General features: G+C 39.7%; 1 protein-coding gene across 1 annotated transcript in view; it reads left to right on the plus strand.

Annotated features, from left to right (window-relative positions):
- SPEF2 (sperm flagellar 2) overlaps window positions 1-16,879 on the plus strand; it is a 170,767-nt gene that overhangs the window by 63,428 nt on the left and 90,460 nt on the right. Inside the window, 6 exon segments of the mRNA XM_030843619.2 lie at window positions 1,414-1,562; window positions 3,026-3,086; window positions 4,451-4,512; window positions 6,436-6,539; window positions 9,178-9,434; window positions 15,934-16,042. Coding sequence (XP_030699479.2) covers window positions 1,414-1,562; window positions 3,026-3,086; window positions 4,451-4,512; window positions 6,436-6,539; window positions 9,178-9,434; window positions 15,934-16,042 — 742 coding nt within the window.

Genomic DNA, 16,879 nt, shown 5'->3' on the forward strand with positions numbered 1-16,879 from the left:
AACCAATCCCATGTGCCACAACTACTGAGCCTGCACTCTGGAGCCTGTGAGCCACAACCACTGAGCCCGCGAGCCACAACTACTGAAGTCCACACGCCTAGAGCCCATGCTCTGCAACAAGAGAAGCCACTGCAATGAGAAGCCCGGGAACCGCAAAGAAGCGTAGCCCCTGCTCGCCGCAACTAGAGAAAGCCCGCACGCAGCAACAAAGACCCTACACAGCCAAAAATAAATTAATTAATTAATTTTAAAAAAAGAAAGACAGGAAATCAACTTAAAATTATAAATGCTTTAATTCTTCACATTGATTGAGTTCTTTCCCTTTAATAAACTTTTGGCTTTTTATCTAGAAGTTCTTTCAGTTAGAAGTGAAATCATAGTTTTCCATCTATTTAATTAGTTTTTCTTCACTAATACTTACCTTTTACTGTTTTTACTGGAAAACTCAAATTTTTCACTGAGGCCAGTCTGTCTTGTAACAGTCCAAGGCAGAGAACAGTAAGTCATTATTGAGACGTTAAATAGACCTCTTTAAAAGGCAGCCTAACAAAAGCTCAGTGAGATGCCACTCCACAACCTGTAGGATGGGTATAATTTTTTAAAATTGGAAATAGAGTGTTGGTGAGGATATAGAGAAGTTGGAACTCTCATACATTGCTGGTGAGAATGTAAAATGGTGTAGCCACTATGGAAAGTAGTTGGTGATTCCTCATTAAGTTAAATAAAACATTACCATATGACCCCAGCAATTCCACCACTGGTATATACCCAAAAGGACTGAAAAGAGGTGTTCAAAAAAAACCATATGCAGTGATGTTCATAGCAGCATTATTAATAATAGACAAAAGATGGAAACCATCCAAATGTTCATCATCTGCTGAACTGATAACAAGATGTGATATATCCATACAATGGAATATTATTCAGCCATAAAAGGAGTGAAGTACTCTATGTGCTATGGATAGACTTTGAAAACGTTATACTAAGTGAAAGAGTCGAACACAAAAGACCACATATTGTATGATTCCATGGATAAGAAACATCTAGAATATACCAATCCATAGACAGAAAGCAAATTAGTTGTTGGCAAGGGTAGGGAGACAGGGAGTGACTGCTTAATGGATACAGGGTTTCCTTTGGGGTAATGAAAATTTTCTGGAAAAAGGTAGTGGTGATGATTGGACAACATTGTAATGACCTAAATATCACCGAATTGCGTCTTTTAGAACGGTTAAAATGGTTCATTTTATGTTATGTGAATTTTACTGCCATAGTAAAAAAAGCAGCTTGATCCAAAAAACATTGCTGGGGCACCCTGAACAGTGTACTCTAAGGGTGAAGCCAGCACAGAAGAACAATGGTGTCAATTTCCTATTTGAAAAGTTATTAATAAAATTGTCTTTTGTATTTTAGGCTTTCCTATTCAGGTACTTTCTATTGACACTCTTGTCCAAGAAGCGATCCAAGCATTTCACAACAATGAGAAGATCAGCGGAGCCCTTCAGAAAGCGGCCGAAGAAAAGGCTCTACCAGTTAGGCAAGAGAGTAGTAAAGAAAACCAGGCAAGTGAGCGTTTAGTTTTCTTTTCTTCACCTCGTACATTAGAGATTTCCAACTGGATGGCATCTAAAGAGATCCTCTAGACCAGAGGTTGTCAGACTTTTCTGTAAAGGTCCAGAGGGTAAATATTTTAAGTTTTATGGGCCCAGAAGCAATATCGAGGATATTACATAGGTACTTATATAACGAGAGAAAATTTCAACTCCCCTCTCCACTCCCCACATACACACACACACATCAGTTTGCCTAGGTGGGCCATCCAGGGTGGTGGGCTGGCTTTGTGCCCAGTCACCATCAGCTGGAGACCTTCTCCTGAGGAAGGAGCCACCAGCTGGTAAAGCTGGTAAAGGGGTGGAGGGGCCCAATTGTGAGGGCTTGGAGAGGGGTGAGTGTTTTGGACAAGTTCACCACGTCACCAGCTCTCAGAATGGAAGTCCACTCCCGAGAGCCTGACAGTGGCCAACGGCAAGTCCCCATCTCGTACATGCAGCCTGATGCCAGTCCTGGGCAGCAGCCAAGGAGGGTGCTGGAGAGAAGCAGACAGAGGGTGAGGGTGTAAAAACAGCCAGTTGATTTTGGTCCAGGGACCATAGTTTGCAGACCTCTGATCTAGACTAATAGATCTCAGTTTTGACGGGTGGCTGGTAGGGGAAGGTCTCTTGCGGTTTACCTGCATTACCGTTTCCGTCAGTGTTGCATCTTGCTACATTATTACATAAAGATGCTAGGGCAGGAATTAGGAGAATGTGCCCCCCCCAGCCCCCGAGAATCATGGTGTGGTCCAACCTGCTCATTTTAAAGGGAGACAGTAGAGACCCTAAGCGTGAGTTGATTTGCTTGGGGTCAGAGGCTTGTTGACGGCTAGGCTGTGATTGGAATCCCAGATTCTAGATCCAGTACTCTTTTCCCTGCCTTATCCTGTTTCTGAAATTGAATAAATTAGCAGAGAATCTAATCCAGGTCATTTGCATGAGCTGCAAAATAAATACCGTTTAAACGTGATTCTGGAAATAACTGGGGGAGTTTTTCTTCACGGTGGGCTGCCTCTTCTCTGTTGTGGTACTCTGTATTCTAATCAATACAGTGATAGATAATGTACATGTTTTTCCTTTATTTCCCTTTTGGCTATGACTGACACCTCTAAGATTGTTCTTTCTAAGGTGGTTTTCCACAAACTCTACGTGGTTCTCAGCTCCCATTATACTTTCAAAATGGAAGTTGCTTTATTTTACATAGAAATTGAAAGACAGATTATACCATGGGTTACTGTGTGTTTCTATAAGTACAATTATCAAATTTTGTTTGCTTCCAGAACTCGCTGAGCTCTTCTTAATATCATTAATGTTTTAGATAAAATAGTCTATGTTTTTAAACCCTACTTATAGACATAAAATTAAGAATGTTATTAAAATATGACAATGTTAAAATCTCTCCATGTGTGCTCACATGTGTTTCCTCCCCAAAGGATCTGCAAAATGTATTTTCAGCTGAAGCATTACCAGAAACAGAAGATAAAAGCAGACTTAGTAAGTAAGATATCGAAACAAATCATCCATCATTTTCATGAGAGAGACAGATAGACAAAGAGTAAGAGCACACGGATGTGAGCACAAACCAGCTTTCAGGGAAAGAAAGGGGAGACGGGGAGGGATGCATGGCTGTCTACATGATCACGTGACAGAGACAGCAAGATAAACCCAGACGTCCCTAACCACTGTCTACAGCTGGGGATAAGAGATGACAATTTCAAAGGAATCTTCTCACACCCCTTCAAGTAGTTGCTCAGTTTTGCTGTGGTTTTGAAAACAGTCAGGCTAAATCATCGTCAGTCTTCCTGGCTTTGCAGGGAGACAGCAGTTTATGGTTTCTTCTCACCCATGCAGCTGGGGGGAGGACTGCTGTGCTCTCTGCAAGCTGCTGCTTTGTTCACTGTGATGAGGAAGGCTGCGGCTCTGTCTCTTCCATCCACCTGAGCAGTGGTTCCTTAGATAAAGCTAAGTTTATTCCCAGCCTTCAGCAAAGCAAACAGAACCAAGCTTCCCAAACCCAATGAAAAGTTACCTCCCTTGGGATCTGGGCTTTAATCCTTCAGATCCTTGGTAGAACCATTGAAGGAAAACAGTTTTAAATCTTAAATGTCTTTTCTATTTGTGCCAGTAAGGCTTTGCCATATTCAATCATTGCCTCATATTCTAGCATAACATCGGTTCTTTCTGTGTCATCACCACTCTTGCTGTCACCCTTGAGCACTGTGCACATTTATTATGAGCCGGCAACTCCGTCAGAGCAGTCAAGTTGCCCATCCTCTAAAAGAACATAGCCTGTCCCTTGTTTCAGTTATTTGTTTCTTACAAGATAATCTTCATTGATGTTTTAAACTATCATAAGTGTATTTTGTGACATATTCTATTACAGAAGTCCAGTAAATTATAAACAGACTCTGAAAACTTATTTTTTCCACTGAATTTAACTAAAAAAACCCTCTGACTTCTAGAGTTTTCCACTTTCAGAAGTGTTTGTTACCTATAACTTGATAATCCAGGAAAGTACAAACATAACAAATTAACATCTTAATGACTTCTCTTGAGATCTTGGCTTGTTTTCCACAAAGAGAACCCAAACTATGTTCAAGTATTTCTAATGATATTGTTCTGAGTGAGCCATACTGGAAGGAAATAGCAAACACCAAACCACACAGTGGCCAGGACTTAATGTTGTGGAATGAAGGTAAACGCCATGCTGTGCTGATGCTTCTACTTCTTTCCTCTGAGGGTCTCAGGCATAGCTGAATCCAATAACCCACATGTCCAAAGCCATAGACGGTCAAATGTTGACATGGTTGTTAGCTGTAAATACCGGAGTATGTTCTTACCACTTTTTCTATTGCTAGGTACCAATACTAGAAAAACACCAAAAGCTAAAGAAGTCATAGCAAGTGATAGTTTCTCTGAAGTAAGTACTATAACCTAACTTTGGCTACTAGTGTATTGAGATGTGTTTTGACTCATAGCCTTTTCACAGCATTTTCATCTTCAAATGAAATGAAATAGCAATGTGCTCCTCTTTGGCTTAAAATAAATCTGATGGTGAAATTAGCTAAACCTGAATCTACTTGATATTTTTTATATTATTTGAATCTAAAGCAGTGGAAATTGCTTTCAGTTTTGCCAGGTAAGAAAGTAAACACATGCTTTTAAAAATTTTAGACTTATGCCAAATTTATATTTATGTATTTTTCTTTACCTCTTAATTTATGACTTTTATTTCCTTTCACAATTTCTTTACCTTTAAAGATTTTTTTTCCAGAATTTATCCTTAGACTTACTGTTGACTCTGCAGAATTTTTTATTAATCCCTGAAAAAAGGTTTACAACAATCTACAGGCTATTGCTTCTAATGCAAACTAATATTTCTACATATAGTATTGCTTTACTGTATATTGGAAACATTTTTGATCACCAAATAGAATGGTCAGATTAATCAAGTGGGATTTTATTAAATAAAATGAAAGTAAATAAATAAAAGTATATTTGATTACTTTTATTGTTTGTTTCATCAAGGAAACCAGTTTCATAATATTTTAGATTTCAAAACTGCTTAAAGATAGAAAAAGTTTTGGAAGAATATACAGCAACTTGTAAATGTGATGACCTATGGGGAGAGAAATGGGTTTAGAGAAAGTGATAAAGGGGGACTTATAATTTTTACTCTGTATATTTTAAATGTAAATTAGCAGAAAGACTAAGTATATTTTTATATTTACATTTATTGAGTTACAAATCCCCCAAATTCCATATTCAATTCAGTTCAAAGGGCATACTTTGTTCCATGCGTTGTTGTAAAGGGGGAGTGGGTATGTCAGTGAACCAAAAAGTCAGGGTTCCTGGACTTTATGGAGTTTACATTCTAAAAGATGGAAAGAGATAATAAACCATGAACACACAAATAAATGAATTATATGAACCATTAGATGGTGATGATGCCATCAAAAAAGAAAAAGGAGGGTAAGGAGATCACCTTAAGAGACTGATATTTAAGCAGATTGAAAGAATCACCCACTGGATCTGGGGAACCATTTCAGGCTGCCAGAACAGCTGGATGACAGTCTTGAAGCAGAAAGGTGGTTGGCCAGCAAGGTGGGGGAAGAGAAAGGATGAGGTTAGAGAGATGAGTGGAAAGGGAGAAGAATCAGGCCAGCCAGAGCCTTATAGGCAGTGATGAGGACATTGGCAGTAAAGGAGGAGCCTTTGCAGGGTTTTCAGTAGAGACAGAGTATCATTTGACTCATAAAATGTTCACTCTGGTGGCTGACTCTATTTCAGAATAGGCGCTAAGGGATGTTCCTGTGGATATGAAGTAGCTTAATTAGACTAGCCTTCCTACAGATAACAATATAAAGGCTGGACAAAATACAAAAGCTAATTATCTGAGGGCCTGAAGCAGGCAGCAAAAAAGCAAACAGCAAAAACCAGGCAGAAAATATATGGGATTTGACCATTGACAGAAGAAAACTTCAGTGGGCAAAAGCCAGGCGTATGCAAGTTACCCCAGAGGACATCCCGCATCTGCGTGCCGTGAGTGGTTAGAACTTGAGAAGAAAGCCCTCATCTCTTTGATTTAAGATATTAGAGAGTGAAGTTTGAGGATGCCAGAGCAGCTGGTAATTAAGGAGGAAGATCTTGGAAAGGAGGGAGTCAGAGGAGGAGCCCCGAAATCTGCATCTACATTTTCTTAAACGCTTGACTGATTCCAAAATTGTGCTAAACGATCACAAGTGTCTTCACCAGAGAACACGACCACTTAATTTTTTTCCCTCCAAATATTTGGAATCTGACTTTTAAGTTAGCTGTCCCCTACCATTGTTTATTTTCACAGCTCACTGTGCGCGCTCAGCTTGGTGCAAAATCAGAAAAGTTGCTGAAGAAAGGAAAGAGCATATCTGATCCATTGCTAGTCAGCATCGTGGTAAATGCTATTAAGTATGTATCACACTTTTCTCTTTTATATCTATTTAATATGTTCTTTATCAAATAGAGTTGTATAAAGAATAATACAGAAATATTTTTATGTTCAGCATCTAATGAGTTTACCTAAGAAAACACAGCAAGATAAATTTTGTGATTTACATGTCTATATTTCAATCCCCCGCCCCACCCTTTACCAACCTTGACTTCTTCACCCAGATGTGAATTAAGGTTAAGTTCTATCCTGTGTGGGGAATTCAAGGAGAAACTAGATACTTGGGAAAGCCAAGGGATTTGGAGAAGAGAGACCCTAACGATGTGGTCACGGGCCAGTGTGTTTCCTCATTTTGTGTTTCCGGAGGAGGGAGTGACCCCTGCAACACAAAGGCTGGGCAGTGCAGGGTAGGAAGGCCATGAGAAAGTAGAGGTTGCACAGGCAAGGACTCACATATATGCATAGCACAGAGATGATGTGCAATAAGGGTAAAGAAAAAATTTAAGTAGGCTATAATATTGTAATTCCTCCTTTCTAAGGATAGAGGATTCTCCTCAGCCCTCCTTTACAATACAGAAAAGAGAGAAATTAAAAGAATCGATAGGTGCTCGGTTGATCCGTGCAATAAAGAAATGAGGCTGAACAGGCTGGAAAAAGGAATCAACAAGGCTCCTGTTGCAGGGTGTTGCAGAGCTTCGAGTGAGTGAGGGGTTTGGGGTAGCTCTGCTGCCTGAGAAACGTTAAGACCGAGAGATGTGAGAACAGGAGGTTTTGGAGAAGTTTTGCCAGGCATCTGGAATGGACTCCCCCTTTAGAGTTTTCTTAAGAGACCTCATTAAAGATTTAAGTTGCCTCTCAGTTGTGATGTATCTTGGACTGATTACTCTTTGAATGCAACACTGAAGAAACTGGGCTACAGTGATGCTATTCTCAAAGCTGCAAGGGATCTCATTCTAATAGTTGCCACATTTTTCAGTACTGGAATAAGCCATGGGAGTCCTTGTTCAAAGAAAATTGTATATGAAAAGCATCAGCTGTAAAGCAGATCTTAGCTGTGGTTTCACTGAAGTTGGAGTGTCTACATCCCATCCCCAGAACTCCACTACCCTCCCACCACCACCACCACTACCGTCATCCCCTCTGCCCCTGAGGCACCGTTAGAGAACTGTCATCAGTTTGACATCCTTTCATTTAGTCCAAATGCGTCCTTTTTCAGTGAGGAAGGGAAGGCACGTGGCAGCTCAGTTAGGCAATCCAGTCACGTATCTGGTTAGTGGCATAGCGAGAACCAAAGCCCAGGCCTCCTCACTCCCTGTTGTCTGGTGTCCTCACACTACAGCATGACAAGTGTGGCCCTGACCTTCTCCTCCCTCTGAAGTAGCTCCTGAGACTGGAGGTGGGAGAAGAGGTCCCTCAGACCTGGTAACGTGCTCAAGAAATTTCTCTCCTCTAGCTGAGGCCAATGAATCAACAAACTCATTCTGTGCAGAATGCTTACCACACTCTGGACAAATTATCAAAGCAAAATGCAGGCTTTCCTTTCTCTTCGTAGCCTAATAGGGGTAATAGGAACAGTGACTTGAAGGCAGCTGGATACTGTGGAAAGATCACTGGATTTGGGGTCACATGCAATTTTATGACTTTGAACAAGTAATAAAACCTCTCTGAACTTTGGTTTTCCCCCCTTCTTCCTTGCCACACTGATAGAAGGATCATGTACAGGCACCAAAGCAGACTTCCAAGCCTTTAGAAAGGGATTCTAATTGTTTAAATGAGTTTTAGCAGAGAGAGAAATGAAATCATAACTTTTTATCCAAAAATCAAAATCTTAATCTTACACCATTGAAGGGTTTTGGAAGAGCAAAGTTGAAGCTTTTTTCCAATTTAAAGAACTAAAATAATTCCTGGAGCACCTATTCTCTATAGAGGATGCTGCACTGGGTACAAAAACCAAAGAAATGACCCATACCCTTCAGCAACTTACAATCTAACTGAGATAAAGAAGACTCACTTGAATTTTTCTGTCAAGAAATATAAGAGTTAAAAATTGTGTGGTGAAGTGAATGAGGGTCCAGAGGGGTTCAGATCAGGCTGTTATGACTCCATGCTGGATTGGGTGGGGTAGGAAGAAATTTCTAGGTTGGCGATGTGAGTATCCACCATATGCTACACTCTGTGCTGGGTTCTCAAAATGTGTCATTTCAGTTCATCCTCACCAGCATCTTGTGAGGTGTGTTATATTGTCCCGCTGTATAGATGAGGAAATTGAGATTTTCAAGAGGAACAGCCTATGAACCCAGCTAGGAAGTACAATTTATACTCACATAACAGGGAGGAGATCGGTGTGTTCAAAGTGAATGGTTCAAAATTGTGAGAGAAGAAGTTATAGGGAAGTAAGTTGTGGCCAGTTCATTTTAAATACCATGTTATGGCTTCTAGAATAGATTTGGAGGCAGCAGGGACCCACAGAAGGATTTTGAGCAAGGGAGAGATTGTGGTACATTAGGAAACCTAATTCTGGCTGTAAAGAAATAAAATTCATGCAGAAGGAGGTTACTGTGAAACTGAAAGAAAGATAAAGGCAAGATTCACTGTGTTATTATTCCTAAAGGACTTGTGTCTATCAAAATGTTAATGATTGGTCCTTTCCTGATTTAGTCAGATACCCATATATAAAGGCTGGATCCTGGATGGCTTTCCAATGACATTAAACCAAGCGAAGCTTCTGGAGGAAGCACTCACAGGCTGCAACAGAAACCTCATAGAACTGGAGGGAAATAAATCACAAATGTCCACATTGGCTGTTGACCCTACAGCTTCCAGAGAAGTGCGTCTTCCCCCTTCTGCACTGGATTTTGTCATGTTATTAGATATTTCAGATAATTCCTCACTGAATCGCATGAATGACATCATGGGTAAGCTGGACACCTTTTTTAAAATATTCTTTTCTATAATTCAGAGCTCTTTCTTTTTCTTTGCCTGAAAGGGTGAATATTCCCATTTACAATTATAAGTGGATAATAAAGAATCCATTTAGGCTTCCAAAGAATTACCTAGTCCAGCACAGTTGCCTCCTGGGGCTCCGTCAGTGTTCAGCACTATAGCCCAAGCCTGGAGCTCGTGGAGAATTCCATGCCAACTACAAGCATCTCATTCAACCCTTCCATCAACTTGGCAGCTCCCCTGGCAGAGAGGCGCCCTCCTTTTCGAGGCTTGCATACGTGGAGGAGCTTCCTGTAGCTACCTAGTACATCCTGGTGTGCCACCCAGATGAAACTCATGAACCACACTGGTGCTGCAGGCAAGCATCTGGTAACATCCTTCCCTTGGATTGCGTGTTAACTGAGGAGCAAGTATCCGTTGGCTGCAGTCCTTCCACACTGGGGTCAAATAGTCTTGCCAAGATTCATGGTTTATTTAACTACTTCTCATTGTTGAAATGAAAATATTACTTTATTCCACAAATTCAGTGGTTATAGGTAAAAGCACATATTCTTGAACCCTGGCTTTCCAGGTTATTAGGCATTTGACCTTGGGAAAGGTACTTCATCCTTCTAAACCTCCATTTCGCATCCTATATAATAGAATGCTTCATTGTATTGTTTTGGATATTAAGGGAAAACTGCTTCTTTACTCACAACACTTCTGACAACAAAGCTGTGTGGGTTTTCCATACCACCCTGTTCTCCAGTTCTTGAAAAACACCCACTGGGGGTCCTATAATTTAGGCTAATTCTGGCACTAACTCCCCAGGGTTATCACAGGTTTTCACAGGTTAAGGGCTCAGTCCCACAAGACTTCTCCCCACTTCAGATGCCAGTCTCAAGTAGTGGATCCCCAGGTTACCCACACTCCTGTCTGACCTGACTACAAATTGGGGGTTTCCATGACCCCTCCTCAGGTCTGATAATTTTCTATAATGACTCACAGAACTCAAGGCAACACTTTACTTACTATTACTGTTTTATTATAAAGAATGCCATAAAGGATACAGATGAGCAGCCAGATGAAGAGGTACATAGTGCAAGGTCTGGAAGAGTCCCAGGCTCAGGAGCTTCTATCCTCATGGAGTTTCGGGGGGTACCACACTCCTGGCACGTGGATGCATTCACCAACCCACAAGCTCTCTGAATCCCTTCTTTAGAGTTTTTATGGGGGTTCCATTATGTAGGCATGACTGACTAAATCATTGAGCATTGGTGATCAGTCTCTAGTCCCTTCCCCTCCTTAGAGATCAGGGGGTAGGACTGAAAGTTCTAGCCCTCGAGTCACTTGGTTTCTCAGGCAACAGGTCCTACCATCCAAGAGTCACCTCTTTGACATAAACTCAGATAAAGTTGAAAGGGGTATATTATGAATAAAAATAAATGCTCCTTTTACCTCTATCACTCAGGAAATTACACGGGTTTTCAGAGCTCTGTGTCAGGAGCCAAAGTCCAAATATATATTTCTTATTATATCACAATATCACAGGCATTAAATGAGATAAATGTTAAACATTTAGGATAGAATCTGGTACATGATACTAGGCACATAGTATCCACTAGGAAAAATAGTGGAAGACTTTGAAATGAACAAAAGATTATTGGATACCCTTTCATTAGAAGGTTGAGTACTGTCTTTTGGACCCTGAGGAGGGTCTGGTTTCAGAGGGGTCTATGCCTTTCATTGGCTTTGACTCAGCTCTTCTGTAACTATAAATTGTAGGAGACTTAATAGTATTTCAAATGATTCTGGTTCGTGAACATGCAGATGAATTTGATTTAATTAAGGTAAAATTAATTTCTATACTTTGAAAAGATTATTCCAAATATTACATTGCTGTATACATAGTAACCAGTCTTTCATCTATTGCCATCTATTTCAGCATTCCTGACTACCTGTAAATAGGTCTGTTATTCAGATTGGCATTTGTACTAGTTGTAACATCACATCTTACTGGTTCCCTCATTACTTGAAAATTTAGATGATGTCATTTTACATTTGTTTGAGTGTCTTGATTTTACCTTTTTAAAAAACTGCCCTTTAACAAGTGGTAACATCATTCTTTCATTATTGCTGTTACTACTAACACAATGACATTCGAAGCTAGGAGAGACTTAGCGGGATCATCTATTCCAGTGCCTTTATTTATAGGTGGAAATTTAAAGCGTGAGCACTTGACTCATCCAAGGCCACACTCTTCCTTATTTTGAGTTTGTAACATCTTGAGATCTTCCTTTCATTGTTTACTTAAATAAAATGACAAAGCCATTAGATATGACTTCAGCTGTTGAGCCCAGTAGTTTAAACTGGATGCTGTCCATCAGATCTCAAAAGGGAGAATTTACTTCTCTCCATACAAGGGAGCTATGCTGACAGTAGTGATGATTCCGCTTGTTCAGCCAAGTTCTCATCCCTGTTCAGGATCATCTGACGGTTAGCAAAGAATACTGCCAATCCATGGCCATCTACTGACGGAATAAGGCCCTGAACTCAAATCAGTCTGACTTGCTTTCAAGATATGACGAGTTATTAAGTACACACAAAGACCTGTGGGTGAGATGGTCCCTGAGAGCTGATTATAATCCTACAAGGGCCTTAGAAGTTTTGCCTACCCTCTTGAGGATCCCTAGGAAGCATTTGTTGTGTGTTTCAAAAAATAGAAGGAAACCAATTGGCACAAATTTTTCAAGAAATCTACTCAATCCAGTGTGAGTTCTTTCAATTCCCTATCAAAATCACATGACAAATGGTTCTGGAAAATGTATCAAAGCTGATGTTAGCATCTAACTAGTTTAATTTCTTAATTCTAGACCACTTACTTATAACTAGGCTCAGAATTGCCCTTTATTCACTACGACAGGGAGAATTTTTTTTGACAAGTTTTTTGTACATATACACATAAATAATCTTATTTATCTACCCTCAGAACTTAGTGTTAAGCACTATTAATTTTTTTATTTTTATATATATTTCTAATCATGTATATTCTAGGTCTGAAGTGAACTGAGCCAACTACTAGATTAGGTTCTTCTAAATCACAAAAACTAGTATGAAATCATTGAGTTTATAGTTCTTACATGTTTTGGTCAGAAATGAGTAGGCTAAATATGTCCACAACTTTGAAAATCTATCTGCAGCTTTTATGTTCAAGTATTTTAAGTTAAGATAAAGTGTGACTCTTACATAGCTTAAGGTTTTTCTTTTTTAGAATGTAAGATTGGAATGGCCATTGAAAGATCACTTTGCCAATTTGCTCTCCTCATCTTAAGTAAGACCCCACCTGAACTCTTTTGGACAGATGAAATTCTATCCTTCAAAAATATCTTGTTCATTCACATATTCACTTATTATTTATTGCGTGCTTGCTAAATGCCAGACACTGTGATTGGCACTGGTGATTCTGTAATAAAGAAGAAATGGATCCTGCCTTCAAAGAATTTAGTGGAAATTGTAGCTAAGGAACCAAGGAGTTATAGTATTGAGTTGTACTTCCAACACGGCAGCCAATAGCCACAGGTGTTATTTAAATGATTTAAAATTAAAAATTCAGTTCCTCAGTCACACTGACCACATTTCATATACATATGTGACTAGTGGCTATCATACTGGACAGCACTGATGCAGAACATTTTCATCATCTCAGAAAGATCTGTCTTATCAGATAACACTGTTATAGACTGATGGGAGCTAAAAGGGTGCCACTAGTAAATATGTATCTAACATTTATAACATGCCAGGAACTGACAGTACAGAAATGAAGGGCAAGTCCCTGTCCTCGAGTCGTTGACAATGTAGTGGGAGAAGAAACAAAAGTAAGCTGATTATTATAATATAGTCAGTTATATGCTATACTAGGTGAGCCCAGCATGGGAAGAGATTTACCAGACCAAGACAGGGAGGAAGGGCGAGGGAATCGGCAAGCAGGGTCCGTCTAGAGAACAGCAAGTTTATCGTTAGGACTGAGAGGCAGCAGGGTGTGGAAGAGTGACAGAAATGAGCCTGGAGGGTAGGCAGGGGCCAGCTGAAAAGTCTTGCCCCAAGTTAAAGTGTTTGAACTTTATCCTGAAGCCATGTGAGGTCACCGAATTCTATTAAAGCTGAGATTTAATGCAATTCAATATGCTTTTCGTAATGGTCATTCTAGCTGCAGTGTGGAGGATGCCTTGGAAGGGGAGTGAGACTGGAAACAATGAAATGAGTTATAAAACTATCACCATCTGAAAAGCAACAAAGGCATTAAGACAGCTAGAGAGGCAAGGTAAAAAGAGTCAGCTTCAGGTGCTATTTAGGGGGAAACTGTAGAACTTACTGATCAGTGGGGATGGGGGCATTCATTTTGTTGTGAATTTACTGCAGGGAGAACAGGGTGACTTCAAGTTGTTGACTGCAACAATTTTTTGAATGATAATACCATTCACTTAGACAATATGGAAAGAAACACAAGAGCCTCTTTAGGGACATGTTGAACTTGAAGTACCTGGTACCTATGGGACTTTTAAGCTAAGATGTTCAGAGGGCAGTTCTATAAATGGGTCTCGATGTCAGGAGGGAAGTGTGTACTAAAGTTAAGGGCTTGAAGGTAAGACAAATCATCTAGGAAGAAAAGTGTATTTTAAAAAATACCCAGGATGACAGCCAAGACAGCTAGTGGGGAGAGCAAAGGAAGAGGTGTTTAGAAGCAGCAGCTAGAGAGAAAGGAAGAAATCCAGGGAGAGTAATGTCATATAAGCCAAAGGAGGACAGATTTTCAAAATAAAGGTGTTATTCTCTCCTCCTCCCAGACCAGTGGGCTGGGGTCCTGAGGCCTGGGCTGGGGTGTGGGAGCCCAGTCACCAGCATTGCCTGCAGCATGGCCCTGCAAAGCTTGGGGTCCGTGGGGAAGCCTGAAGGATGTCATCACAGGGAAGCAGCCTTCATGAGGCCAAAGGCAAGCGGCCTCAAAGACTGAACATCAGTCGTGCTAGGGCTGGGCAGAGAGGAGTGGCCCAGACTCAAAGCCAACTGGTAGGAGACCAGGAGACCTAAGGAGAAGGTTCAGCCAGTGTGGGAGCATAAGCTTTTGTCAGAAAGGAAGAGTACGTGGCTGCCTGGGTTTTTAGCCAGTGCCTTGGGCCATTGGTCAGCCTGAGAGGGAACAGTGGTGTTCATAATATGGGGAGAGGTACTGAGAGGCTTTGAGTGCAGGCTCTGGATGGATAACTTTAGTCACTTATAGTGACTGAAAAGAAATATGAGGGGGCTTCTAGGGCTGATAATGTTTGTTTCTTGATCTGGGTGCTGTTTTCAGTTTGGGAAGTCATTGAGCTGTATAATCATGTATGCATTCTTTTTGGCAGGTATAGTTCAAGAAATCGTTTAAAAATTAAAAAGAAGTTCAGGGCTTGGAATTAGATTGACTGGAATCAAATCCTTTCTCTGTCATTTATGAACTATGCCATTTGGGACAATTTTAGGATCACAATCCTACTTCACAAGTTTTGTTGTGAATATAAAATAATGTAATACAGTCTTCCCTCAGCATTCATAGGGGATTAATTCCAGAGCCCCCTCAGATACCAAAATCCAAGGATGCTTAAGTCCCTTATATAAAACGGTGTGATATTTGCATTGAACCTATGCATATCCTCCCATATACCTTAAGTCATCTCTAGATTACTTATAATACTTAATTTCCTCTTTTTCTATCATGAATGTAAAGGGAGAACAATCGATTGCTATATCCTGTGAAGGTCCTTCATTTTCTTGAACACTATTAATTCGCTCTTCAATGTTCTCTTGCATTGACTGAGTAATCTAATTCCTTTTACTGTAGTTCAAGGCTTTTTTTCCTCTTTATGATTTTCCATTTATTCTGAATTCATGAGTATTCTGGACTTTGTAACTTAATCCTGAATAGGACTCAATCAGAGAAGTTGAGATCATTTTTGGTTTTGGTCTCTTGTCGTATATTCCTTTATGTCTCTTCTAGAAAAATCATAAAGTTTAGAAAGAAAGATAAATCGCTTTATTGTACTGTAATATAATATCCACAAATAAGTTGCATATTTGACTTTATGGCCACCCTGCTATTTCATTCTTAGCTTTTACAGCATGGTGTTGATTTTCTAATTGTTTCCTAATTTGTTATTCATGACAAACCATCATTTTTCATTCTCATCTCTTCAAGGTCAGTCCCAAGACGCTCTACCTTAAAACTACAGCTCCTCTTTAATGTTGTATTTTACCTCCTTTTCCCCAATTTCCAAGGGAAATTTGAATGCTGATCCCAAAACTATACTTTTTCAACATTTTGTTAAACATTTTAATTAATATTGGACCAAAGGCAGGACCATGTCTATTTGCCTTTCTTGTATCAGTACCTTTTAGCAGTGCTACTGCAACTTTGACTGCTTTAGCAAAATGTCTAATTAAGTAATTTCCATAACATAGCTGAAGCATTTTCAAGTGAAACTCCTCATGAAGACATCAATCAACGTGTAGCTGCTAAAAACCAAGATGTGGATGAAGACCAGAATTTAAGAGATCAAATACAGCATAGGTTAGTTTAAAACTCAATGTCTTGCTTCTTGTTTCTTACCCTTTGAACAGACTGACAACTAGTCACTTTGGAATCATCAGATCTAGAAAATAAATGTATTTCTTAGCATTCAGTCTTTTACAGGTAAAACAAAACTAAGTAGCTTTGATGTTGAGTGAAATATTTATGTGTTAGCTTTTATATTCAGAGCACAAGTCATCATAGTCTGGGAAGAAAAGAATTAAATCAGGCAACATTTCCCTTTATGGCTACATGAACTTACAAGTTCATTATATGGAATCCTAATTCAGCCCTCATTCAGCAAATGCCAATGAAGATCGTGGAATGTCAAAGAGCTAGGCATCAGACTATAGAGTGTAATTCTAAAACCACTTTTGTGTTACTAAAATGAAGTTATGCTTCAAAAACCTTCTTTCAATCGTATGCAATTTGCTCATTGGGAAAAAAATTAGACAATTTTTTGAAACCTTGAGAACTCTAAAAATATGAAGTGAACCAGGGAAGAGGATTTTGAGCTACATTAAGCCTGTCTACTCTTGGAAGACAAGGCTGTTTCAAAAATCATTCCAAGAGTATATTTGAGTAAAGCAAATAAGTCAGAACCATCTATACTTACTCAAAGGTCTCTTTAACTTCTTCAAGAAAAAGTAGGTGACCTATGTGGCCCAGGCTGTAGCTACCATCAGAAGGGTGTTCAGCGTTTAGTCTGCTATGAGTATAGGTGATGTTTCCTTAGATCTTCACTTACAGACGTGAACCCACACTAAAGGTTTCCTGAAATGATAGAATTGCCAAACCTTCTTTTCCTCATTCATATACCTCAAAATATATGGCTAG

This window comes from Globicephala melas, chromosome 3, assembly GCF_963455315.2.
Source record: "Globicephala melas chromosome 3, mGloMel1.2, whole genome shotgun sequence".
NCBI lineage: Eukaryota > Metazoa > Chordata > Mammalia > Artiodactyla > Delphinidae > Globicephala > Globicephala melas.